Source organism: Pistacia vera, unplaced genomic scaffold (genome assembly GCF_008641045.1).
Source record: "Pistacia vera cultivar Batoury unplaced genomic scaffold, PisVer_v2 Contig628, whole genome shotgun sequence".
NCBI lineage: Eukaryota > Viridiplantae > Streptophyta > Magnoliopsida > Sapindales > Anacardiaceae > Pistacia > Pistacia vera.
Genome location: NW_022196477.1, coordinates 414,156 through 439,378, shown reverse-complemented (window position 1 = coordinate 439,378; position 25,223 = coordinate 414,156). Strand labels below are relative to the sequence as shown.

The 25,223-nt window shown below is 34.8% G+C and overlaps 6 protein-coding genes across 8 annotated transcripts; 4 read left to right on the top strand and 2 right to left on the bottom strand.

The window, feature by feature from the left end:
- Positions 1 to 660: 660 nt before the first annotated feature.
- On the top strand, positions 661 to 5,667 carry LOC116111160 (reticulon-4-interacting protein 1, mitochondrial). Of its 2 annotated transcripts, none has more exons than XM_031397360.1 (7): positions 661 to 854; positions 2,997 to 3,224; positions 3,455 to 3,528; positions 4,148 to 4,307; positions 4,565 to 4,684; positions 4,800 to 4,908; positions 5,109 to 5,667. In XM_031397360.1, the coding sequence occupies exons 1-7, from the start codon at positions 705 to 707 to the stop codon at positions 5,288 to 5,290; spliced, it is 1,023 nt and encodes a 340-aa protein (XP_031253220.1). In that variant the 5' UTR covers positions 661 to 704; the 3' UTR covers positions 5,291 to 5,667. The 2 variants fall into 2 exon arrangements, with proteins under 2 accessions (XP_031253220.1, XP_031253219.1); XM_031397359.1 differs by lacking the exon at positions 661 to 854 and adding an exon at positions 1,317 to 1,668.
- A 5,035-nt stretch (positions 5,668 to 10,702) lies between these two features.
- On the top strand, positions 10,703 to 13,348 carry LOC116111158 (RNA-binding protein 25). The gene has a single exon (XM_031397357.1). The coding sequence runs from the start codon at positions 10,915 to 10,917 to the stop codon at positions 13,216 to 13,218; it is 2,304 nt and encodes a 767-aa protein (XP_031253217.1). The 5' UTR covers positions 10,703 to 10,914; the 3' UTR covers positions 13,219 to 13,348.
- A 1,919-nt stretch (positions 13,349 to 15,267) lies between these two features.
- Positions 15,268 to 16,517, top strand: LOC116111164. The gene is made up of 2 exons (XM_031397365.1): positions 15,268 to 15,672; positions 15,763 to 16,517. The coding sequence occupies exons 1-2, from the start codon at positions 15,433 to 15,435 to the stop codon at positions 16,372 to 16,374; spliced, it is 852 nt and encodes a 283-aa protein (XP_031253225.1). The 5' UTR covers positions 15,268 to 15,432; the 3' UTR covers positions 16,375 to 16,517.
- Positions 16,518 to 16,865: 348 nt separating this feature from the next.
- LOC116111165 lies at positions 16,866 to 18,780 on the bottom strand. The gene is made up of 4 exons (XM_031397366.1): positions 18,336 to 18,780; positions 17,596 to 17,814; positions 17,302 to 17,327; positions 16,866 to 17,189 (listed from the first exon to the last, which is right to left on the bottom strand). The coding sequence occupies exons 1-4, from the start codon at positions 18,672 to 18,674 to the stop codon at positions 16,958 to 16,960; spliced, it is 816 nt and encodes a 271-aa protein (XP_031253226.1). The 5' UTR covers positions 18,675 to 18,780; the 3' UTR covers positions 16,866 to 16,957.
- Positions 18,781 to 19,505: 725 nt separating this feature from the next.
- On the bottom strand, positions 19,506 to 20,868 carry LOC116111142. Its single transcript, XM_031397334.1, has 2 exons — positions 20,284 to 20,868; positions 19,506 to 20,202 (listed from the first exon to the last, which is right to left on the bottom strand). Exons 1-2 carry the CDS (start codon positions 20,866 to 20,868, stop codon positions 19,762 to 19,764), a joined length of 1,026 nt encoding a protein of 341 aa, XP_031253194.1. The 3' UTR covers positions 19,506 to 19,761.
- A 1,743-nt stretch (positions 20,869 to 22,611) lies between these two features.
- LOC116111167 (UDP-glycosyltransferase 79B6-like) lies at positions 22,612 to 24,068 on the top strand. 2 transcript variants are annotated; one of them, XM_031397371.1, is made up of 2 exons: positions 22,639 to 23,068; positions 23,102 to 24,068. In XM_031397371.1, the coding sequence occupies exons 1-2, from the start codon at positions 22,648 to 22,650 to the stop codon at positions 23,992 to 23,994; spliced, it is 1,314 nt and encodes a 437-aa protein (XP_031253231.1). In that variant the 5' UTR covers positions 22,639 to 22,647; the 3' UTR covers positions 23,995 to 24,068. The 2 variants fall into 2 exon arrangements, with proteins under 2 accessions (XP_031253230.1, XP_031253231.1); XM_031397370.1 differs by having other exon boundaries at positions 22,612 to 24,068.
- Positions 24,069 to 25,223: the final 1,155 nt, after the last annotated feature.

Here is a 25,223-nt window from a genome sequence, read left to right as displayed (position 1 = left end):
TATTTGGGAGGGATGTAAAAGCCCTTGAGGTCTCTTCTCTTGAACTTGTACTGTTACTCGGATAAATACAAATATTAGTGTTAAATGATTTTTTTTTTTTTGATAAGGTAAGAATTAAATAAATGAGATAAAATCAATGTACAAAGATATGAGGGACCTAAGGGAAGTGGAAACATCTACAAAGCTACAAACAGTCAAAAAAAAAAAAAAAAAAAAAAAAAGCATTCAGACTTCTCAAAAAGCTGGGCCGAGAGTGTTAAATGATGGTTGTCCCATAAACCTCTGGATAATTGAAATGAGTTTAATTTGAATGGTTTATTAAAAGTTGGTTAAATCTAAAGGGCAACCCAGTATCTTGAAAAATATTAAAATTCCCCAATTTCGGAGAGATGTTTAATAGTTATAGAAATATTTTTTTATATGAAATAAATCCAGGTTAAAATAAACAAAAGTTAATTAGAATTTATATGGTTGTGCCACGTAGCACAAGCACCTTCTCTGCGGACAAAGCACAAACACGTCGTGCTCTCTCGGTAAACATTTCGCGGTTCTTATTCATTGCTTATATAAATTTCTTCCCAATTTCTCAACCCTACCGCTGAAACGAAGACGAACAAAACACAAGTACAAGAATGCAAGTCTTGAAAGCTCATAGGACTATTGGTATAAATGATTCGGTTAGGTCGTTACGGTTTGTTCGGTACATGGTGACGCGCTGCAGGGCCGTGGTGCTGCCGCGGTTCGGTGGGCCGGAGGTGCTGGAGATCCGGCCCGATGTGGAGGTTCCCGATCTCAAGCCTAATGAGGTTCTTGTTAGAACCAGAGCTGTCTCTATCAATCCACTTGATACAAGAGTGAGTTAGTTGAGTTTTTAAGTTAAGCGAATTATTTGGTTACTGAGGAAATATTGGAAATGGAATTAGAATTTGGTTCTTTTACTGATGAATTTAAATTGTTTAATAATTTCTAATTATTTTTGGTCAAGAGGACAATAGAGTATGGTAGAATGAAATATTTATATTTTTCTTTTTTTTTTTTAATTCAGTAGAATGTCTGAGCATTGCTATAAAAATGAAGAATTTTCGCTTCTATTGATGCTGTTGTGTATGGAAGTGCTTTTATAGGAAGCAAATTTTTTAAGTTCTTTGGCGTATTTTTCTTATAGAATGCCTAATTTTTCGTTCTAAAAAGTACTTATGAATTGATTTTAANGATTATAGAAATATTTTTTTATATGAAATAAATCCAGGTTAAAATAAACAAAAGTTAATTAGAATTTACATGGTTGCGCCACGTAGCACAACACCTTCTCTGCGGACAAAATACAAGCACGTCGTGCTCTCTCGGTAAACATTTCGCGGTTCTTATTCATTGCTTATATAAATTTCTTCCCAATTTCTCAACCCTAAAGCTGAAACGAAGGCGAACAAAACAACAAGTACAAGAATGCAAGTCTTGAAAGCTCACAGGACTATTGGTATAAATGATTCGGTTAGGTCGTTACGGTTTGTTCGGTACATGGTGACGCGCTGCAGGGCCGTGGTGCTGCCGCGGTTCGGTGGGCCGGAGGTGCTGGAGATCCGGCCCGATGTGGAGGTTCCCGATCTCAAGCCTAATGAGGTTCTTGTTAGAACCAGAGCTGTCTCTATCAATCCACTTGATACAAGAGTGAGTTAGTTGAGTTTTTAAGTTAAGCGAATTATTTGGTTACTGAGGAAATGTTGGAAATGGAATTAGAATTTGGTTCTTTTACTGATGAATTTAAATTGTTTAATAATTTCTAATTATTTTTGGTCAAGAGGACAATAGAGTATGGTAGAATGAAATATTTATATTTTTCTTTTTTTTTTTTAATTCAGTAGAATGTCTGAGCAGTGCTATAACAATGAAGAATTTTCGCTTCTATTGATGCTGTTGTGTATGGAAGTGCTTTTATAGGAAGCAAATTTTTTAAGTTCTTTTGCGTATTTTTCTTATAGAATGCCTAATTTTTCGTTCTAAAAAGTACTTATGAATTGATTTTAAAATAGTAGCTTAAGTGCATTTCTTATCTCAAAGTATCAAGTGCTTGCTTTTAAGTGCTTTTTCGATCTCAAATGCACTTCTGCTAAATACTACAAACTTAATGCTAAAGAAGTTCAACTAATTTGAAAGCAATTTTTATGGTGTTAAAAGTACCTAAGTGTTGGAAATGGTTTCTGTGAATAGATTCTCACAGTGGATTCGTATTTCTTTTACAATGTCTCTTTATGTTTTTATTATTAATCTCCATATTACTACTCGTCAAGCTTACAATCACCAAAACTAGCAAATCATGCAATAATCTAACATATACAGTCACCTTCTGGGAAAGCTGCTTTGAGTTCCAGAAGCTTGCCTGTATTGGTGCTACATATGTTTGGCTTTTCGAAAAAATTTTAACTGCAATTATAAATATTAGCTTTATATTGGCAGGTTGTTCAGGTTTTAAGGGTTTTTCCTGTTCTTTTTTTTATTTTTTATTTGAATATTTATGTTATTCAACCAGCCAATTTTAAATGGAGTTCTCTGTCTACAAAATAAGGTCATGGTGGGCTGTATGCTGAAGGTTTTATGTATGTTTTTATTTTTAACTGAAGTGCTGATCTTTGTTTGTTTCACCTGTACATGTGCTGTGGTTTTTGTTCCATGACTTCATTTGTTGTGTGTTCTGAAACTTGACTCTTCAACTTGGTAGAGAAGCTGTTTTCTAGCTTGCAGTGAGTGCATAATCTATTATGGAATTACTATTAAGAAAGCACATGCTGAGTTCAGTTTTTTGAATGAAACATCACAAGAATATTATCAGAAATAGCTATTGCTTATAAGTTGCAGAATAATTCAGTGGCAAATCTGGGAATCTCTTTGAATTAATAATTCTCTACGTATAAAAAAGATATAGATTATTTATGTTTAAACACATTTAGTGAGGTATTGGAATCATAATTTATTGAATGTTCTGAGTTCTTTGCTTTCAGATGCGATCAGGCTATGGTCGTTCCTTATTTGAACCTCTTCTACCTCTCATTTTGGGTCGTGATGTTAGTGGTGAAGTAGCGGCAACTGGAGCTTCGGTGCGGTCTCTGAGTGTAGGACAAGAAGTTTTTGGGGCATTGCATCCAACTGCTGTGAGGGGTACTTATGCTGACTATGCAGTTCTTTCAGAGGATGAACTCACTCTAAAACCTGTATCAGTTACTCACGTGGTGAGAATTACTTTATTTTTTTCTTTTGTAATTTTCAGCTGAAAAAATATTACATGTGGTCTTGATTTTGCATATATGAGGATTGGCTTTATTTTCATCTCTGTTATTTCTATCTGCTAACTTCTATATTTTCTTGTGTTAGTTGAGTGGTTTACAATTTTATGTTTGCCTTCCTCTTTAGTTTCTTTTGATCACAAAACATGACTTTAAATAGTTTCATGCTCCTATAGGAAGCAAGTGCAATTCCTTTTGCTGCGCTGACTGCATGGCGTGCTCTGAAAGGCACTGCTAGGATAACAGAGGGGTATGTTGAATTTGCAGAGACATAACTTTTTTTTCTAATAAATTCTGTTTTTTTTTTTTTTTTTTTTTTTTTAATATTCTAACTAGTAACTACTGTAATGAAGCAGTATCAACAGTTATAGTTTTCTCTGTTTTGGGATGTTTAAGTTACAACTTTTTTCATCAACATGGACTGAATTTTGTTTTGGCTTATCAATTATTTGTAATTTCCTCTTGACCTTTCTTAACACCATTCTTGATTAATGGTTCTCTTCCAATCTGTTCCCTTTTTCATTGTGAAATGCATCTGAACCTCCCAGTGGTAGTTGTTCATAAACTTTTCAGGGCTGTATATAAAAAATAATGAAGCAACTTTTTGAGGATCTATACGAGTGGTTTATGGCACAAGCCTCAGTTTAATAGCAATTTATACATGCCTTCATTATCATGGATTTATGAATGGATTTGTGTCATTTCATCTTTGTGTCTGATCTTAATAATCATCTGCTTGTTTTTTAGTATATGATGAAATATATGGTATCCCTACTTTAAGGTTTCTATATGCTTAAGGTGTATTCTTTTTATTTTTATTTTTCATTTCATGTATTTTCTTATTATTGAATCCTTTTCTCATCCCCCAGGCAAAGTTTGTTAGTTATAGGCGGTGGAGGAGCAGTAGGTTTTTCTGCAATTCAACTTTCAGTAGCTGCAGGGTGCCATGTTGCTACTACCTGTGGAAGCAAAAGTATAGAGCGAGTGCTGGCAGCTGGTGCTGAGCAAGCTGTTGACTATACTGCTGAGGTAATATGTTATCACTTGATGATTTGCTGTATTCTTCATTGACAGCTGTTTGAAATTTGTTGTGCTAGGTAGTTTATTCGAAAAGGTTTCTTTTAGTTGTACTAGTTCCTTGTAGTAACTCCCACTCACACTTGAGTTTGGGGGGTTGTTTAAGGGATTTATCAATTTCTGTATCCAGATAATTAACTTGATCTGGTTTTACTGGGCGGGGATTCAAAATTAGGTTTTCTTAATGAGCAAATGTATTTGATTCACAGGACATTGAATTGGCAATAAAGGGGAAGTTTGATGCTGTATTGGACACTATTGGTGGACCAGAGACAGAAAGATTAGGCATCAATTTTTTGAAGAGGGGTGGACATTATATGACACTTCATGTATGTGATGAAAGCTTCTTTATCAGTTTTTCTGTTTCCAGCAAAAGGGATTTTCACATGCTTCATTCTTGAATGCTTCCATATAAATGCTTAATGTTTTTATTCTCTGTTTTAGGGTGAGGCAGCATCACTGGCAGATGCATATGGACTAGCCGTTGGGCTTCCTGTTGCTACAGCTGTCTTATTGAAGAAAAGGCTTCAATACTGGTATTCACATGGAATAGGTATAGTAATTAATGTATAACACAATTCTTTAACCTAGTAACTTACTGGAAAAATGAATATTGCATATTTCTTATGGTACATAAGAAATGATGTTGATTGTTATTTCCATGTAGTTATCATATCTCATGTAGCACGTGCAAACCATTACACCTTTGAGAAATTGAACCAATGCTTTTTTATTTTATTTTTAATTTTCCAGAATATTCGTACATATATATGCGCGCTGATGCAGAAGGTCTAGATGAGATTCGCCGGCTGTCTGAAGCTGGAAAGCTGAAAATACCTGTTGACAAAACGTTTCCCATAATACAAGTGAAAGAGGCTCATGAAGCTAAAGACAAGAGACTCATTTCTGGTAAAGTGGTGCTGGAATTTGACTGACTCTAATTTCCAGAAGCTTATATACTGATGGAATCTTTCAGTTATAGATCCCATCAATTCCAGTAAGCCTTCACATTCTTGCAAGGGTTCTTTAACTCATATTCCGAAGCTCATTGCTTCATTTTTTTCACTCGTATAGCAAAGAAAATTTTGTGAGTCATAATGATCAAAATCCAGTTGAGAAACTGTAAATGTTTTAGAAGGGTTTAATCTCAAGTGGTGATGGGTAGTTGTGACAGGATAGATCTTTTGGTTGAGAACTTACCTATATTATTCAAAATCCTTTTAGAATAATCTTTTTCTTTTTTATGTAGAGTTGAACCATTTGAAGTGAGATGGAAATAGAAAACAGTTAATTGTTGTTTTGTTTGTTTTAACATTGTAATCCCTGGTGAATTGGAAAGACCAAATGGGCCAGGATGGGTAATGTGGGTTAGGCCTAGCCCAATATGACAAATTCCAAAATGCTGTAGTATTGCAGAAACTGGTGGTCCAAGCATGGCCCATCACTCATTTTCATCATATCAGTAGTAATAGCACATGCATGCTGGGTGAGGATGATACTGATTTCCTACCTAACAAATATTAGGGTTTTCCTTTACATGTCAATTAATTATTGCCAACTCAGTAAATTATTAACTGATTAGATATCATTATATTAGCATATGATATCAAATTATTAAGTTTTTAATCAAAAGCCCCAAAACCCACTTTTCTTTTGTAACATTACAGTTGTCTTTGTGCCCTAATTGGAATGCCAAAATATTCCTTCATCTCATTGTTTAAAGCATAATTAAGCAACTTTTAATACTGGTTTTGTCTCCTTCTGCCCCAAATTAAAAATGAAAATGTCTGGTCAAATCCCTCCCTTTCAAGTAACCTTGACCCATTTATTATTATTATTAATTATTTTTCCATTTCTTCATCATTTCTTCTTTGAAGTTTGGGTTTTTCTGCTTCTCTGTGTGACCCTTTTTGGCAGTCTGCTTCCATTAATTTAGATTTTAGAAGCTAATTTGACATTATGGTGTACTTACTGTACACCTCTACACAGCCTTGCTTTAACTCAGCCAATAGTGTTTTGCCATGCCTTTAAAGTAATGTGAGTCGATGATGTGGCGAGTGGGTATTGGCGAAGTTGGGATAGTTGTGGTGAGCTTGTGTACAGAGAATCAGAATTTGTTTAATGTTTATTAACTCACGCGCTTTTTGAATGCGATTCTCTATGCGATGCGTGGGAAAATAGTAACGTTAGTACTTAGCACAGGTCTCTGCCAACGAGGCATTCAGTTCCTTCAATATTTCACATACCGTCTCACTTCCAGGCGCGTGGCTCACGGTGAATGGGATCCAGTTAATACCCAATAACCTCTTCATATTTTGGAGAATGACAATGGCATCCCACATTTTCTTACATTAAAGCCCAAATAAACAATTAAGAATAAATAACATCTCTATATTATCACAAAAAATATCTGCATTTAATAGATTATATAAATCAAAATTAGGATAAAGTCTTAAAAATAAGCACATATTAATGTATGTGTACATTCGTACTATGATTGAACAAATATATATGTCTTTATTTTAGTTTATTAAAATTAATAATATAAAATATAGAATAATAATAAATTAAATTTCTAATATATTTTATTATAGGTTATGTGCAATACATCCTCTGGTCAAATTATGGTATGGCTTTTGTTTTTTTGGAGACAAACCTAGCCCAACATAATTAGACAACAAAATCCAACACATGTGCAATAGGAACCCATAGTAAGCTAACATGATTTCGATTGGTTTTAAACATTTTCTTATTTTCAATGATGTATATTAATTAATCTATATGTTACCATTAAAAAACAAGTATAAAAAATCCAGAGTTTTTTTAAACGGGCTTGAACAAATACACCAATTATATCAAATTGTACCAAAAATAAGATTATATAAGATAAAATATTAAGTTTTAGAATTTTTATTATTTAATCAAACATTTAAGGTTTTACAAGATTAAAAAATCCAATATAATTTCATCAAATCTTTTTAAATTTAAAACTTTTTTAGTTTTAAGATTGAGGGTATAATAAAATGTGTAACCATTTGAAGCCAAGGTGAAGGCCACTGGCCACCCATCATTAGTTAGAGAGTGTAAGCAGGTATTAGAAAGGCGCGTGGGTAAAAGAGGTCAAAAATCATCATTCGATTAAGCAAAAATGATGAACCTATCCCCGGGACTGTGGTCACGTGCACCTTTGGATTCTTCTCTGTGTTGGGGCATGTGATCTCTCTTTCGAAAAAAGCCCATAATTTTCAATTTAATTTCGAGAAGACCACTTTGTCTACTCACCAAAAAAAAAGGGCTACCTTGACCTTGTATTGTATGTATAAAGTTTCCATAAAGATAAGCCACGGCCCAGTCCACACGGATGCTGATTGATTTCGATATTCCAGGGAGACACAGACACTCCCATTTGCTATTGTAATATGACCTGGCCACGTTCCTTCATCTACATCTTCATCCTAATCATACCGCACGCTAATTCAGTGAACCATGGTTATTAATATCTTATTATATGATTCGGTATGGATAGCCTATCAGCGACGGATCCAGCCACTTTTGGCCCACCTCAGTTTTTATTTTTTAAATATTAATATTTGTAATTTATATATTTTGACACACCCTAACAAAAATATTAATAGATAAAAGTATTAATGTATAATTAATTTTTACTTTGGCCTACCCTAACAGAAATTTCTGGATCTATTACTGTCGTCAATGATACGTATCAAAGAGTATATATTAAATTTTTTGATACGTTGATATATATTCTACAATACGATACATATCGGTTTATATCTTTAAAAATATCGATATAAATCAATACAACTTTATTAATTTAGGTCAAAGACCTAAACAAATTTTTGGGTAGGATCTGGGTCACCCAACCCGGTTAATTAAAACCCGCTCAAATTTACCAATTTTGTATGGAGAAAGTGAAGAGGAAGATGTGTTACCCATTTTGCATGATAATAACAACACAAGTGAAGATATAGATATTGACATTGATCTTGGAAATAACATGAATGGTTGAGAGGAAATAATAAAGATTCTTAATTTTGATTATATAATACTATAATTTAAAGCCAATAATATCATAAAAATCGTTAATTAATATTGGGGATGATATTAGTTTTTAGAAATTTTTTAGTATTTTTTTTTTAAAAGACGTATCCTACAATACGATATGATATACGATTCGAAAAATTAAGTTTTTAATATATGATACAATACGTAGTTTAACAGCTATGCATTGAACTAATCACTGTTACACTTTTTTTTTTTTTTTGCTACAAATGGGAATAGATCTTCATGTCTAACATGAAACTTGCAAATTATATGTTATAACTTTACTAATAAACCATAATTCATTGTCTATAAGTCGAACTATATAAATATGCAGTCAGTCAGAATCAAACGATATTTTTTTTTATTATTATCGGGGATGTTTAAGTCAATTTACGCATATTCAAATGGTCATCTCTATTAATATTTGGAGGGATTCGAAGTCAGAAACTTATAGAACCTCCTTTTATTTTTTTATCGTTAGGCTCTACCCAGTAGCGGTTTAAGACGATAATTCTATCGTATATCAAATATAATTGAGTGAATGATAATAAACAAATGCTGTAAACGAAACATTTAAAAAAAAAAAAAAAAAAAAAAAAGGCCTCTAATAAGAAAGTGAAATTGGCATTTTGGCTCGATCAGTTCGAGAGTGATGACGAGTTGATTATTGATTCCTAAGATATTTTATTAGTTATTCATTCCCAAGATATGAGGGTGGGTTGATATTGAGTTTAAAACGAACAAGGGAGAGACGGATGAGGGTTGGCATTGTGTCTGGATCGGATGTTGAACGATGATAAACTAATTCGTTGATTGATATTAGATTAGTTTGTACATGTATATATGTTGTGGTGTTGTTGAGCAAATAGACAACAATTGAGATTTCATGTTAAGTTGGACATGTCACATGCTGAATATGTGGCCTTAGGAATGAGCAAGTGTAAATTGTGATATAATTAGAATGAACACATGGGTTTATTTATAGAATAACAATTTGAAAATTATGATATACTCTATGGTTAGTCCCACAATGTCTTTTGTTTATAATTTTACAAAACCCTTAAAAATAAAATAAAGTAATATTTAAAAGAAGGGTGAATTAAATTATTTAATTAATAATTTGGAACCAATATCCAAAATATACCCACTGGAAACACAACACAAAACAGCAAAGCCACAAAATGTTTCATGAAAACACTTTCATCTACTGCTTTATTGATTAAAAAAAGAAAAAAAAAAAAAAAAGAAAGGGTTCTCTTTTCTTTGACTTTAGCTTAACTTTATGAAAATCAAGAATTGACTAACTGAATAAAGCTTCATGTGTGCTAGTGCTAGTCTACCACAACCAAGCCACATTCATACTCATAAATTTTCTTTATTAATTGATTTTTTTTTTTTTTTTGGGTGACTGGGTGAGCATCACCTCTTTGGCATTACTAGTAAGTGATTTGGTCCACATGTGAAGCCCAAAACATTAATCAAGCAACACATGCCCTTTAACATAAATATTAAACAATATTTAAGTTACTTAAATTATGATTAATTCATTCTTAAATCTTAAACGTTTCAACGATTTTTATCTTTAAAATTATTAAATACTTTTAAAAATATTACAAAATTATTTTAAAAAAATAAGAAAAAACATTTTGAAGCAATATAAACTTTACTTAATCAGAAATATTTAATAGTTTATGAGAATTGTTTTAGCGTTTAAGATTTTACCATTTCTCAAGGACAAATAAAAATAATCCTTCTAATTATATGTAAATGTAAAGTTTTCTAGTTATATTATATATAAGTGTAAAGTTTTTATTTCCTGAATATTTTTAGTTTATAAAATGTGTTAATGGTTCTTGTATTTATTAATTCCTTGTAAAAGATATCATGGTTTTATTTTATCATAATTTTTGTTCTTATAATTCTAATAAATGAATTCCATCAATTTGCACTGACCTCTCTTAAAATTACTGGCTGCCTCCTTCATTCTTTTTTTATTTTCCAAATCAAGGTCTCTTGTAACTTGGTATAATTTTTCCAATTTAAGTGCAATTAAGTCAATATATAAATATCTTTTGAATTTCTTAAAAAAAAAAATTCAAAATTTCAAGTAAAAAACAAAGAAAATAAGCATCAATAAGAACTTGGAAAATTATGATAAAAATTGAAATATTTATCTAAAAAAGAAAAAAAGAGAAATTGAGAGATAGAGAGGAAAAGGGCAAAATTGAGACACCAATAATTCCACGTATAAAATGGAAAAACACTCAGCACACTGTACTCTCTCACTCACTCACATATTGCTAAAGACAAACTCCGTTTCTGTCATCTTCCATTGAACTCCACTACTCCAGTACTCCGCCTCTCTTTTTCTCTCTCTTTCTTCATCAATCCTCCTTCTGTACACAACCCAGTTCTCCATACGATCCAACCAAACACTTCTCCTTTTCTCTTTCTCTCTGTTAATGGCCAAATACACTCAGTAAAAAAAATCCAAAGAATGGACTCACAGCACCGCAACAACAGCACTAGTACAACTACAACTCCTACAAGCACAAGTGAGCTCTTCATTTGTTTTACTTCTCGCCTTTCCTCTTCTTCCTCCATGAAAATCACTTCTAAATCAATCTTGAGTCCCGGCCGTGCTAGAGATTCTTCCCAAATCTCCCTCTCTACTTCTCTCAGTCGGAGATTAAGAAACAGTGGTAGTATCAAAGGCGGCCAAGCTTCACCCATGTTCCCGGCTTCCAATGGCAAGAAGCGTGGCTGTTCTTTTGAGAACCCTGAACCTTCTTCTCCCAAAGTTACTTGTATCGGTCAGGTGAGAGTCAAAACCAAGAAACAAGGCAAGAAAATAAGGGCTAGATCCAAGAGTCGGAGAGAAGTTAGTTTTAGAAAACCAGACCAAACCGGTTCCATTAACAGTAGTACTTGTAATGGTGGCCATAATGTTGATGGAGGTCATTTTCAAGATTTTGGTGGTCATGGCCAAATGAGCCACTCCCACTCGTTTCAGCAGCAAGAATGCTTGCCTCATAGGAACCAAAGATGGGTTCATTTGCCGATGACAATATGCGAGGCTTTGAGGACATTTGGGGCTGAATTTAACTGCTTTTTACCGTGTAGATCTTCATGCATGGCGAGAGAGAAGGTTGAGAAAGCGAGAAGTGATAATGGCAGTGGGAGTGGGAGTACTAGCTCTTGTGGGGCGGTGTTTGCACGGTGGCTTGTGGCGGAGAAGATAGAGTTGGTAGTTGGAGAAGAAGAAGATCATCATCATCATCATCATCATCATAGACATCATGAAGATGATGATGAAGAAGAAGATGATATGCCGAGGAGGAGTCAAAGAAGGCATGTGTTTGAAGATATTGTGATAGAAGACGCGAAGTTTGAGGATAAAAATGAGATCTTGGAGGAAGAAGAAGCGAGAGTGAGTGTACCACCCAAGAATGCTTTGTTGTTGATGAGGTGTAGATCTGATCCTGTGAAGATGGCTGCTCTTGCTAATCGGTTTTGGGAATGTCCACCTCAAGATGAAGCTGAGGATGAAGAAAATGAAGACAATAAAGACAATAAAGGTGAGAAAGAGACTCAGCAAGATGGTGATAAAGATTGTAGAGTAAAAGTGGAGGAAGAAGTAATGGAGCAGAGAAAAGAAGTATTGGCTTGTGAAAGTTTGGTTTCTGTTGAAGTTATTGAAGAAGATCAAATGATTCAAAATCAAATCCCGGATGCAGAAGCAGTGAAAGAAGCTGACTTGGTTTTGGATAGAGAAGAAGAGGAACAAGAAAGCGAAGAAATTTGTGAAGTAGAAGGAGATTTACAGAGGCAAGAAGAAGAAGAAGAAGAGAAACAAGTACTCCCGCAGCCAGTAATAATATTAGAAGAAGAGGAAAGTGTTGAAATTGCAGATCCAGAAAAGGAAGAAAATGCAAATGCTGAGCTACTTCAAGAAAATGAACATGTTCTTGTAGAATATGAAGCTGAACCAGCTCTAGAAGAAGATGAAATAAAACATGAATTTTTTGACGCCATTGAAGAGTCAAGACCTCGCCTTTCTTGTTCCTCTGTGGCGTCAGTTCAGCCACAACGCCTTTCTTGTTCCTCTGTGGCATCACTACACACACAACCAGAACAAGAGGAAGCTGAAGAGTTAGAAGAGAAAGAGCCATTGGAGAAGATCTTGCTAGAAGAGGAGGAAGAAGAAGAAGAATCAGTGAAGACGTCGGAGGATATAGCCGAACCCGAAGACCCGGAAATCACCCAAGAACCAGAAACGGGTCAAGAGTCAAAGGAGAAAGGAGGTCAAAAGCAACAAAATTTATTGCCAGATTGTTTGTTGTTAATGATGTGTGAACCGAAGCTATCCATGGAGGTATCCAAAGAGACATGGGTCTGTAGTACGGACTTCATCAGATGGGACAGAAAACCGCCGATCCAACCAGTCAACAAAACAGATGGCTGTGATGAGCTCAAGAGGAGAATCAGCATCGACTCTAAACCTCCGCAGCTGCACAACATCAACCAACAGTTAATGCAGCCGCCGAGGTCATCCTGCTCTTTCCCGGCGGCTCCTCCTTTGCCGCCGACTCACGGCGCGGCGTCGATGAACTCTCAGATAGAGCAGAAGCTGGCGGGAGCCAAGCAGCCTTACGAGCCATTTGTACTAACACGCTGCAAGTCGGAGCCGATGAGGTCGTCGGCTAAGTTTGCCCCGGAGGCTTGTTTTTGGAAGAATAGAAAGCTCGAGCCGCATCGCCCCGGCACAGTCGGGGTCGGCGCCGCTGGAGTCGGGTTTTAAGCCGGGTTAATAAAGGATATGGATAAAAAATTACGGGTCAGTTTGTATTGTAATGGATAATGTTTAGGGCTTTTCACTAGTACTATTCTTGCTTGTTTGTAAATCTTTTTATCTAGTGATTTTTAACCAATTTTTTTCCCTCTTCCTTTGCTATTTATTTTTAATTTTAACCTTAAATTTTTTTGAGAAATTATTAGAAATTTGATAATATAACGTGGGAAGAATTGAAAGGTTAGTTAACATGATTAGATAGTTGAATTATTAAAGGGGTTTTGATTTTGGAGTTTTGTTAAGGTTGGTTGAAGGCATCATCTTTTTGTCTTGAAATAATTTAGGTTAGGAATGTGATCTTTTCAATTATGACATTACCATTGCCCTACTGGTTTGGTCATGTTTACCAATCAATAATCAATTGAAGCTAAAGCAGGCTGCTTAAATGGAACATCTATTGATGAAATTTGGTTCATGATTGTGAAACCCAATAATGAGGAAGAAATGAAAAATTTGGGAATTGGAATGTGCCCTTTTGCAGAACTTGGTGCCTTGGTACTCAAATAGTCACAAAATTTCAAGGCCAGGATGTTCTTTTGCAGTTGCAGAGGTTTTTAATTTACACAGAAACTCAAAGCTTTTCAGGGCCATGACCCATGACTTCCTCTGTCTAGTAGTCATCCATTTGCTCAAACTGTTGTATCTTTGATTACTTTTGAGGTAGGGGGGTAAGGGCAAAGTTAAAAGGTGAAAACCAAAAAGAAGCAAAAGCAAAAACTGTGAATCAAGGAGGTTGGTGAGGGTATAGACTACAGTGAGTGTGGCAGGTTTTCTTTTGTCTCCTTTTACATGTGGGTGGTGCTTGTGCATGACAGCTTAACCCTAATAATACAATTGATGGATGGAATAATGTTGATTCTTGGAGTTTGAAGTTACAGCTTCAAGAGATCACCAGGGAATTCTTGGAGGTATAGATGCTTCATCCATTCTTTCATACCATCTTTTAGCATATGAAAGTGCATTTGTTATGCTTCTTCTGAAAAAAGAAAAGGAGAAAGTAATCTGGTGTTTATAAAACGCAAAAGAGAGTTTGGAAGTGTTTTCTTAAAGCAATATTTTGAAATGAAAACAACAAAAGCATGTCATGTAAGAAAGTGTTTAAAAACATTTTCTAAAAAATGAAAACAATAGAAACACAGCTAACATGGGGAATCGAAAATGAAACACATCATTTTCTTTTTAAAGGATTTTAAGATTCATATCAAAAACCAAAAACACAGTATTTTCATTCTTCAAAAACCTTTAACAACAGTGGTCCTGAGCTATACTGAAGAACAACTGAACAAGTGTTTGAATGGTAGCTAGACTAGTTTTGGCATAATGTATTTTCATTGAACAACGCACAAGTGGGGAGAAAATTTAAGATGCCTATCTAGTTTTATGTCAGAGTTTGTTTTGGGGCCAGGCTCTATTTTGGGGACTCAAAGAGTCCAATCAGTTTTTCTAATGGGAATTCCTTGCAAGTTGGGTATGTTTTTTTACAATGAAAGCTACAATGAGGGAATCAGGGAACCAAATGTTTCCATATGATCTAATGACCATATAGACCAGAATGTGAAAGTTCATATCATAACTAGAATTTTGACCTAGAGAAGTTAAAAACCTTTGACTGATAAATTGGAGGCTTATTACCAACAAGCGATTGCAGAGTCTGAACTGTTCACACCTATCTTAGTCGTAAAAGCAACTGCATTGTACATAAGCAACTAAAAAATACAAAAGATGCTGATATATTTGTAAGTCCAAGTTGAAATGTAAGGAACAGTTAGCTCAACTGTAAGTATATGCTGGTTTCTTGTAATGCAATTGGGAATATTTTAGTAGAAACTGCTTTTAGACTATCTATTGTGATTCAATGCTGTAAAGTAATATTTTATTGAACTACAAGACATTTTTCAAAGTGAAAGAAGTTGGAACTTCAGATCAGAACTTTTTTATCACAGGCCTATACGCCACAGCAAATATATATTTATTGTTTTGGCAAATGGGTTGAATACTTGGGCTTAATTAAATGTATAACAGTTGTTGACAATGAAAATTAATGCATACCAACATGAAAGTTGCCATTCCAGGTCATCATCAACTGCTCCCACAAGAGATAATGTTAGAGCCCTTTTCATTTTACCAAATCCACTTCGAAGTTCATTGTTTGATTAGACTTTTATGATTATTGACATCTTGATCAAAGATTTGACTGACCTGCAATCTGGTGTAGTTGTGAAAGGGAGAAAGAGAATGGTTTGGAGGAAGGAATACCTGGATGTAGCCTTAGTCCCAAGTGGGTTGCTAATCATGCTTTGTTATCATCTCTACCTTCTCTACAGATGCCTAAAATTTCCTGAGAAGACGGCCATTGGCTATGAGAATCACTGCAGAAAAGCTTGGGTTGAAAAAACGGTGCAGGTAAGGCATTCCACCTTATCTCATACATTTACTAAAACTACATAGAAATTTAGCTTAATCATCTATGCAATCAAATCTGTTTTTTAGCAGCTTGAGGCTAAGGATAGAGGTTTTGCACTAGGAGTAATCAATGGTACAATTTCAGCATCAACTTTCCTGGCTTCAATATCTCTAGCTCTGAGCTCTCTGATTGGGGCATGGATGGGTAGCTCTTCTCATAACATCTTCACAAGTATTTTTATCTATGGCGATACAAGTTCATCCATCGTCTCTATTAAATATATCAGCCTTCTTATTTGCTTCCTGTTGGCTTTTGGTTCTTTTCTTCAATGTGTAAGATGTTTTGTCCATGCAAATTTCCTTATCAGCATGCCAAACACAGATATTCCTTTGAAGTATGCGCAGAAGGCGGTGATAAGAGGAAGTGTTTACTGGTCAGTTGGATTGCGAGCAATCTACTTTGCCACTACTTTGCTAATGTGGATTTTTGGTCCAATACCAATGTTTGCAGCTTCAGTAACTATGGTGATTGTTCTGCACATTCTTGACTCAAATTCGAATCCGTTGCATCTATTTGAACCTGCCAAGACTCCTAACCTGTTCAAGAGGATTGGTGAGGAAGTGAATGCAGTTGCAAGGGTTCTTGAACTCCAAGAGAGAGCGCAAGGTAATGGAAGCAAAACTCCAGATGATCAGCAATGATAATCACCTTCAAGAATATTCAAGGATACAAAAAGTTAGAATTTTAACATCTCCATGAATTCAAAAAGCAAGAAAGCTAGACATTAGAAAATAGCTCATTCCCAGAAGTGAATTAAAATCCAGATGCACTCACCAATTTTTGGCTCAGATTCCTCTGCAAATTCTCAGGTCCTTCATAAATAATTTTGCAGTCAATAGGTTATCGGTTGACGATGTGTGCAAGCGAACCATTCTAGGAACAAATGAACCAAATTCCTCGAGCACCAAGTCAATGACATGATATCTGGAGGATGTACTTTCAATTTTTTTATTTTTTTTATTTTTTTTTGTGTTTGGGGTTTAAGCAGTTTTAACCAAAGCCGATATTATTCGTAGTTGTCTCCAGGGCATATCATGCTATAAACCAAACCATTTTCTATAATTATATGCTAACAATTGCATAGAGATGAAGTGCAATGAGATCAACAGAAAAGTTCATATATGAAATGAGATAAAACAGAAAAAAATAATTTCATTCATTTTTCTTTTGTACAAAAGAGTACAGAAAAATCTCTCTTCCAAATCGCTTTTGGTTTCCCATCTTTTATTGTGTATTATCTGAACTTTGATCCTCCTTGCTGCTATTTAATTCTGTGGAACTCTCAGCTGTTGAATTCAGTGAGCCTGATACCTGTTCACCTTTATTCTCTGTATCTTTGCCACCAGAATCTTCCGTTAAGGAATTAATGGTAAGCTGGCCGCTATAAAGGAGCAAACCAATAGAGTTGATGCCAAAAACAAATGTTGCAAGGTAGCATAATCCATTTATGATTGTCCTAAAAATTAAGATACAAAATTAGTAATTGTATCAAGACAATAAGGATTCATGACTATATTAGATGCATTTTACAGTTAAGTTTGCTGGAGAAAAGTAGTACTGAGAGCTACCTTATGGTTATTGTTATCTGCCGCACCTGAAAAGCATGGATACAAAATTAGTAAAATGGATGATGCTATCTGAAAGAGTTCTGATAATGCATCAAGCTCAAACTCTTGATAAGCAGGAAGGCAATAAAAACAAACTGGAAATGTACTGCTAAAAACACTGCATTTTTCAATTGAAATAATTCAATATTAATATTTCTAAAACCTAGTCATCATAAAAGAAAGGAAAAATATCAAAGCCAATGGTGGAAGGAATCATTCCGCATAAGTATAAAAAGAGAACGCTGAAGAACAAACCGAGAAATTATCTGAAATTGTCTGGCGGTTGAGAGCTGCCTCAATAGTTGTAGTGAACTTATAAAGGATGAGGGCAATAACACCAGCTGTTAATCCACCCAACAACGCCTGAACAGGTGAAGGTGGGGACTCAGCTTCAACTGAAGCTGATCCCAACGCTTTCAAGTTATCTAATGCCTCCTCCTTCAATGATTTCTTCGCCCCTGAAGACCTAAATTTCTAGACCCAGAAACACCTCTCAAAATCCAAATCAAGTTATACTAACACATAAGGAAATGTAAAAAGAGCAATTTAATCTGGTCAGACGAACTATGAATCAAGATATGATCGAACATGAAGATGTAGACATGTAGCATTCAACAGAAAAAGTAAAATCAGTAAACATAAAACACCAGAACATGTTTAACTAAACTGTAGCAAAACAACAGATATACATGTAAAAATTGGCAGGAATATTTAAATATGGAGAAAATAACAAATGTTATGAATTCATCAATCTGACAATCTCCAAACTAGATTAAACAAAACAAAATTTCTCATATATAGAATAAAATAACACAAAAAATCCTAAACTGATAAGACAGAAACCAATTCATCAACTATTATTACAGAGCATATCCATAATTCAGAGCCAACACTAAATAAATTCATCACATTGCACAAAAATTATGACAACAACTGGATACTTAAAAGAAAACAAGACAAAAAAGACTAAACTTCACTAAGTTAATGAATGATACCAGTTCTTTAGAACGTTTAGCTCGGCGTCTAAGAGAGCGAAAGAGGAAGACAGAGATGGCACCAGTGAGAAGAACACTGGTGGCCACTTGGAGAGGAGAAGGGTCATCAGAGGTTGCAAAAATGGATTGAGTTAGCTCGATGGGACCCTCTTCAGGGGGTGGAGAAGTTGTAATGGTGGTGGGTTCTTGGACCTGGGCGAGACATGGCTCGATTCTGGGTCCGGGTTTGGGCAGTACTGGAAGAGAAGTGGCGGGTTTGAATAGAAAGTATGGTTTCTGAGGATGGCGAGAGAGAGAGAAAGGGAATGAGGAAGAGAGAAAATGATGGGCTTGCAACATTTTAGTTCAGTCTTTCAGAGGTTGTGTTTGCTTAGCACAAATGGAGTAAAGCCATTGAAAATGTTCAGATTTTTGGTGGGGTTTTGAGAAAATATCTCTAGCTACGGATAAAGAACAAAATTTGGTATTTTAAAAGAAGAAAGGGATTTGAGAAATTAATAGTGAATTATTATTATTATTATTATTTTTGTATTAAAAAAATCAATGAAGAAAGAAACCTTATTCATCACCAGGCTAATCCTTTGGGGTTATATTACATTTTTTTTTTATAGTTTTAAAATTTTGAATACTAATTTCTAATTAAGATAAAATATGCAAAACTCTTATCAATTCCTTGATCCAGGAGTTTAACAAATATATTGGTCAACCAAAATACCTGCCATTAGGCTTATCTTGGTTTGATTTGGTTCTTTTCTTCAACGTGAAGATTAAAGAATAATATTTTGCAGAGCTTTTTGGGTGCATAAGCAGCTTTCAGTTGAAACATATCTGCGGCAGTTGTAATTTATATAAAGTCATGATCTACAATCGATTTATCAAATAAATATTCCTTGTCATATGACACTCTCATATGATAGGTGAGAAGTGCTTTAATTTTATAATTGAAATATGTTTAAAGGTTTGTCTTACATTAATTACCAAAAGTTTCAAGATTGATCTTTGCGATAGCAACAATCAAAGTAGTGAAATGAAATGTGTCTTCTTCTGCAGATAAATGGTGGTATAAAAGCAGAGTGCTCACTAGATTGAAATACAAAATATGTGCAGAAGAAAGAATCAATTTATTCTGATTTTGCAATTCCATTTTTACAATAAAAATACATGGTTATTTGTGAACAAATCAAAGTTACATTAGTGCCCAGTAAAGTTCATCCAGTATTAATTTGAACCTGAAAAAGGAAGAAGATTGGCAGAAATTTATACCTCCCGGACTCCTTTTGGCAATTCCTTAAAATCTCTACATTTCTGATCCCAAATTAGATACATCCAAAAGAAAAAGAATCTCAGGAATTGCAAGACCAAAAAATTTGATTAGCAGAGAGAAGTTATATCTATTTTAATGTCAAATTGATCAGATGTAAAGTTATTAACACTCTTGCACACGAACATTAGATGCCACAGTTTTAGCCCAGAACTTGATTTGTGTCTTCATGTCTTCTGCAGAATTTTTGGATACCCAATTCGGAACTGGAGGAGGTGCACAGCTTTGTACAAGCCATGCCTCTGACAAATAAGGCTTCCTCATCTTATTATCTTCTTCATCCAATTCTTCTTTCTTCTTCTCTTGCAAACCAGGAAGAATGTCGGCCACACTTGGGGTTAAGTTCTTTTTGTCAAATGTGAATCCCAAGTCCTTGAAACCTTGAACTTCTTCGGATTCAAGAGCACTCAGGCTCTTTCTCATCTTCCCTTGGTTCAGGCTGTATCGCCTGTTCATTTCCTTGATGCCAGTTGTGTTATTATGGCTCTCCAAATCCAAGTTTCTTGGTGGTCTGTACCTCGGAATGTCATAAGTTCGTGTCATTCCCTGCAATTGAAGTAAAAATGTTCAGCTCATCATACTCAAATAATTCCACTTAACAGTTTAAGAATGAAACTATAGTGTTACCTTTGAAGAATGTTGATTCTGCAAGAAGTCTGAAGAATTGGCAAAAGCCTGTTGAATCAATCTACTCATTCTGGCATCACTCTCTTTGTCTTGGTAGATGTCTTCTGATCTTCCAAAATCAGGTGGTAAAGAAGGAGTCCTTAGCAAATTTCTCCGAGAAGATTGTCCCGTGTTCATCACTTTGTTCCTAGTTGCAGCACTCGATCTCTGCTCTTGGGTTACTTCCTTCTTCGCTACACAACTTGGTTTCGCTGCTTGAAGCAAACCTTGATGTGATGATTGTCTAGTCAATTTACTTCTCCCATTATTCCTTTCTTTCTCTTGAACATTATTTTCTTCTTTCCTCCCTATACAAGGCGGCAAAGATGGTGCACGAATCAGCTTATTAGAACGAACAACACCAACTTCAGGGAGCTTCTCTGTTGATGAACTAGAAGTACTTCCTTCAAATTGATTAAAATTTGAGGAAGTACAAGGATCAGAATGACATCTCACCATTGTTGTTCTTCTTTTGAGTAAGTTGTCAAAGAACCAAAACTCTTCTAAAAGATCAACCGCATCCACCTTTTCATCAATAGCCTCCATGACTATAACAAACACACACTCCAATCAAATCAATTCAATATTAACGTAATTTTCTGATCTTTTCACTGTGTTATTTAATGAAAGATGGTGATGGGATTGACTTGGGGAGGCCATGTGAGACATGACACCATGTGCTTCAAGCTGAATCGACTCAATATTTTATGCAGATAGGGGAGTAAGTGAAGGTGTTTGATGGGTAGAATTTAATTTAAACAACCAAGAATTATAGGGATAGTTAATAGCTTGTATCAAAGACAGAGTCATGCCAGCCCACAGCCCATGTGAGGACTCATTTGTTTATGTAACAGATATATTTTTGTTTATTATTTTCTTCTCTCCATTATTTGACAGCTAAGGTTATAGGTATTAAAAAATTGCCCAAACAGCCAAATGGGGGTGTTTTTCATCTGATGTTATAGGAGTCACTTTGGCTAAAGACTCAATCCATTCATGGGGTTGACAGTGCGGCGGCCACGCAATCATGTGGCAGGGACAATTTTGTTTTATTGTGGACCGCTATACTTCTAATCTAACGCATAAGGTTGAATTCATGTAGAAAATTCTTTTCTTGTTATGTTACTGGTGCACTGTAACATTGCCAGCGAAAGCAAACCCTTCTTGTTCATTGAGTTTTGAGTCCAATGGGCTTCACTCAGTTCACCCATCTCATTTATTTAGATCCCCACTTATTTATCTATTTCTACTCTAAAACTTCTATTTATTCCTTTTTATTACGATATTGCCACCATATTAAATGCATGTAGAGTAGAGGTGTTGTCTAGCAAAAGAATGAACCTTAAACATGTTATGTACCCATTATCAAATGGTAAATGTTAATTAAATTGTTTTTTAAATATCTTTTAGGAGTTTTCTTATGGAATTTAAATAAAAATATATTAGAATATGGTTAGGTTTTATTTTAGTTGATTTGTATTAGATGTTTATTTGTTTTTATCTCTGCGTTTATCTTCATTATAAATAGTTTTAATTGGATAAAAAGAAGGGGTTAGTGAATTAAAATAATTTTTGTTTCATTATAAATAGTTTTAATTGGGTCAATAGAATGGGTTAGTGAATTAAAATAAAAAACTTAAGACATGTTTTACCAAACTACTATTAATACAATTTTTTCTTTTTTTTAATAGAAACTCATCCATATAAACTGATGTGAAATGTTAATAATTTGGATAATAATATTATATTGATAAACGAATCTTATAAATTTTCTCTCACGAACCCAATGTGGCAGTTGGTAATTGGGTTTTTGTGAATTTTTCAATTTAGTGAATTCATCACAAACCAATTATCAGCTATCACGTTGAGATTATAAGAAAAAATTTGTAAGATTCGTTTGTGAGAATATATTTATTATAAAAATTATTGTTAATACGAAATGTCATCCAGATTTAACAAATCCAATCCTATCAATACAACTAACTTATCTTCCCAGCCAGCCAAAATGTAGGCTGATTTTTTTCGATTCTTTCCGCTCTTTAATCAAAAGTTCGTTTCCCTCTGTATAATCTCTTGAAATTCTTGAAATTAATCTTCTCTCTCTTCTCAAATGTCCTGTTACTTTAAATGGTCACGATCTAACCATTCCTCTTCACTTCTCCGCTACAACTTCAACCAATTCACTGCTCAAGTACTAGACAACATAAAGAATCACGTTCTTGTCCTATATATTTAGGATCCATTATTGATTATCTCTATACAACTTCAAGATCCTTCAACAGTGGCAAAATGAGTGAGTCCAAGCCCTCAAATTTTCACATCGTCATGTTTCCATGGTTTGCTTTTGGTCACTTCACTCCATTTCTTCATCTCTCCAACAAGCTCGCTGAAAAAGGCCATACAATCACTTTCTTGCTGCCCGCAAAAGCTCAAAAAGACCTTCAACATCTTAATCTCCACCCTAATCTCATCACCCTCCATCCCCTTACTATTCCTCACGTTGATGGCCTGCCTTCCGGCGCCGCAACAGCTTCGGATATACCCCTCTCCTTAGGCCATCTCCTCGTTATTGCCATGGACCGGACCCGTGACCAGGTCGAACTTGTGATCAAACACACAAAACCGAAGCTGGTTTTTTATGATTTTTCTTATTGGCTTCCCAAGATAACTAAACCTCTTGGCATTAAAACGATTAACTACAGTATCGTTTCTGCAGCATCTATCGCACTTGCTCTTGTCCCTGACCGTAATGTGCAGAAGGACAAGCCTATTACAGAAGCTGAATTACAGGTGCCACCCAAAGGATATCCATCAACGAGTGTAGTGATGCGTCGCCATGAAGCACGTGCGTTATCCTTTATTTCTTTCCCGTTTGGGGAAGGCGTATCGTTCTACGAAAGAATCACTACCTCCATGAAAGAATGCGACGTGATTTCGATAAGAACATGCCATGAAATCGAGGGAAAGTTTTGTGATTACTTGGGTAGTCAGTATAACAAGCCCCTTTTTTTAACGGGTCCTGTCTTACCTGAACCCGCCAAGACTCCATTGGAGGACAGATGGGCTAAGTGGCTTGGCGGGTTTCAACCCGGTTCTGTGGTGTATTGTGCATTTGGGAGCCAAAACATCCTGGAAAAGGAGCAGTTTCAAGAACTTTTGTTAGGGTTTGAGTTAACAGGTTTGCCATTTCTCATAGCTTTAAGACCACCAATCGGTGCATCGACAGTTGAAGAAGCGTTTCCAGAGGGATTTGAAGAGAGAACCAAGGGGAGAGGAGTGGTTTCGCGCGGCTGGGTTCAACAGCAATCGATCCTGGCTCATCCATCAGTAGGATGTTTTGTGAGTCACTGTGGATTCGGATCCATGTGGGAGTCATTGATGAGCGATTGCCAGATTGTTTTGGTGCCACAGTTGGGTGACCAAATCCTGAACACAAGGTTAATGGCGGAAGAGCTGAAAGTCGGTGTGGAGGTTGAGAGAGAAGAGAATGGCTGGTTTTCAAAAGAGAATTTGTGTAAAGCCATTATGTCTGTGATGGAAAAAGATAGCGAGGTGGGTAATCTAGTGAGAAAGAATCATGCGAAATGGAAGAATTCATTGGTGAATCCAGAGTTCATGAAGGGTTACACTGATAAGTTTGCCAAAGATATACAAGAGCTTGTCAATAAGTGAAAAACATTTCATATTCCAGTAACAAGGAGAAAACCTTACGTGAGATCATCTCACCACCCAATAAAAACTTACAGTCTACCATATGTTATGAGTTATCACTAAATAAAAAATTTAATTCTTTTAATATCATTTATTTTTCTCTGTTTTCCATGATTGACAAAATAGGGTTTCTATCTCTATCCTCTTTGTCTTTAATTGCCTATTAGTTTACTGTTCTCAGCTAATTTTTCATGTTCGCCAGTTGCGATCCTCCTCCCCCGTCCAGTTGCCAACGGTCGGAAACTCGCCGGTCAATTCCAATCTTTCTTAAATGAGACATTTGTTTTATTTGTTGGAGTTTATCAATAAGATATCATATCAAGTGGTTTAAAATTTAAATATAAAAAAATCCAGATCTAAACTGGTGTGAAGGAGTTCAATTTATAGTTTAATTATTGGAAAACATTTAATAATATTTTGAGATATGTGTTTAAACACTAAAAGATAAGTTATATACTAGTTCTAATGTAGTGTTTCTTTTGTTTTATGATTTTTAACAGCAAACGAGATGTTTTGAGATATGTGTTTGAACACTAAAAGCTATAATGATAGTTGTTGGGTAGTTATTCATAGACTATAAAGAGATAATCTAACAAATGTTTGATAACTCATATAATTATATTATTGGATGATTTCACCACGCTAATGAGGTGATGAGACTGTTTCATATAAGTATTTTTGGATTTAAGTATTTCTTGATCATAAAATATGTATCAAAAATATTATAATTCTTATCTTGTAAGATATTATAATTCTTGTCTTAGATAATGAAGTTGGTATTTATGTGTTTAATAGGGTATTTTTATAGATTAGTCATTTTAATATTTAAAAAATAAGTAATATGAAAATTTTGTTTATAGGACAAAAACAATAGTAAAAGAGGGAAGTGATTTTATTGCTCTTAATAAAAATGTCATTAATCTATTCTCTAAGATGTGCAATACCCTACAGGTTAAACTATATAGTTTGACATCTAACAAACTGATTAAATATTAAATAACACTAGACTAATATGTAGTCTAGTATTTATGAGGGATGAAAATGTATTTCGGATATTTTTCATTAAAAATAATAAAATTTTGATGTTTATCTTTAGGGTTATTTTTATCCTTCGAACAAGATTTTGATGTTTTTGTCTTTTACAATATATTGAGATGATTATAATTTATAGGATAATTTCTTTGTGTAAT

What these genes read in the sequence shown, in the direction of transcription:
- LOC116111142 (XM_031397334.1), bottom strand. Translation starts at nt 20,868, where the DNA reads ATGGAGGCTATTGATGAAAAGGTGGATGCGGTTGATCTTTTAGAAGAG. An exon ending in AGAATCAACATTCTTCAAAG is followed by an intron (nt 20,203 to 20,283) that starts GTAACACTATAG and finishes CTTCAATTGCAG; the next exon opens with GGAATGACACGAACTTATGA.
- LOC116111160 (XM_031397359.1), top strand. Translation starts at nt 1,447, where the DNA reads ATGCAAGTCTTGAAAGCTCACAGGACTATTGGTATAAATGATTCGGTT. An exon ending in CTGTATCAGTTACTCACGTG is followed by an intron (nt 3,225 to 3,454) that starts GTGAGAATTACT and finishes ATGCTCCTATAG; the next exon opens with GAAGCAAGTGCAATTCCTTT. An exon ending in GACATTATATGACACTTCAT is followed by an intron (nt 4,685 to 4,799) that starts GTATGTGATGAA and finishes TCTCTGTTTTAG; the next exon opens with GGTGAGGCAGCATCACTGGC.
- LOC116111158 (XM_031397357.1), top strand. Translation starts at nt 10,915, where the DNA reads ATGGACTCACAGCACCGCAACAACAGCACTAGTACAACTACAACTCCT.
- LOC116111164 (XM_031397365.1), top strand. Translation starts at nt 15,433, where the DNA reads ATGATTATTGACATCTTGATCAAAGATTTGACTGACCTGCAATCTGGT. An exon ending in GGGTTGAAAAAACGGTGCAG is followed by an intron (nt 15,673 to 15,762) that starts GTAAGGCATTCC and finishes GTTTTTTAGCAG; the next exon opens with CTTGAGGCTAAGGATAGAGG.
- LOC116111165 (XM_031397366.1), bottom strand. Translation starts at nt 18,674, where the DNA reads ATGTTGCAAGCCCATCATTTTCTCTCTTCCTCATTCCCTTTCTCTCTC. An exon ending in CAATTTCAGATAATTTCTCG is followed by an intron (nt 17,328 to 17,595) that starts GTTTGTTCTTCA and finishes CATGCTTTTCAG; the next exon opens with GTGCGGCAGATAACAATAAC. An exon ending in CAGATAACAATAACCATAAG is followed by an intron (nt 17,190 to 17,301) that starts GTAGCTCTCAGT and finishes CTTAATTTTTAG; the next exon opens with GACAATCATAAATGGATTAT.
- LOC116111167 (XM_031397370.1), top strand. Translation starts at nt 22,612, where the DNA reads ATGAGTGAGTCCAAGCCCTCAAATTTTCACATCGTCATGTTTCCATGG.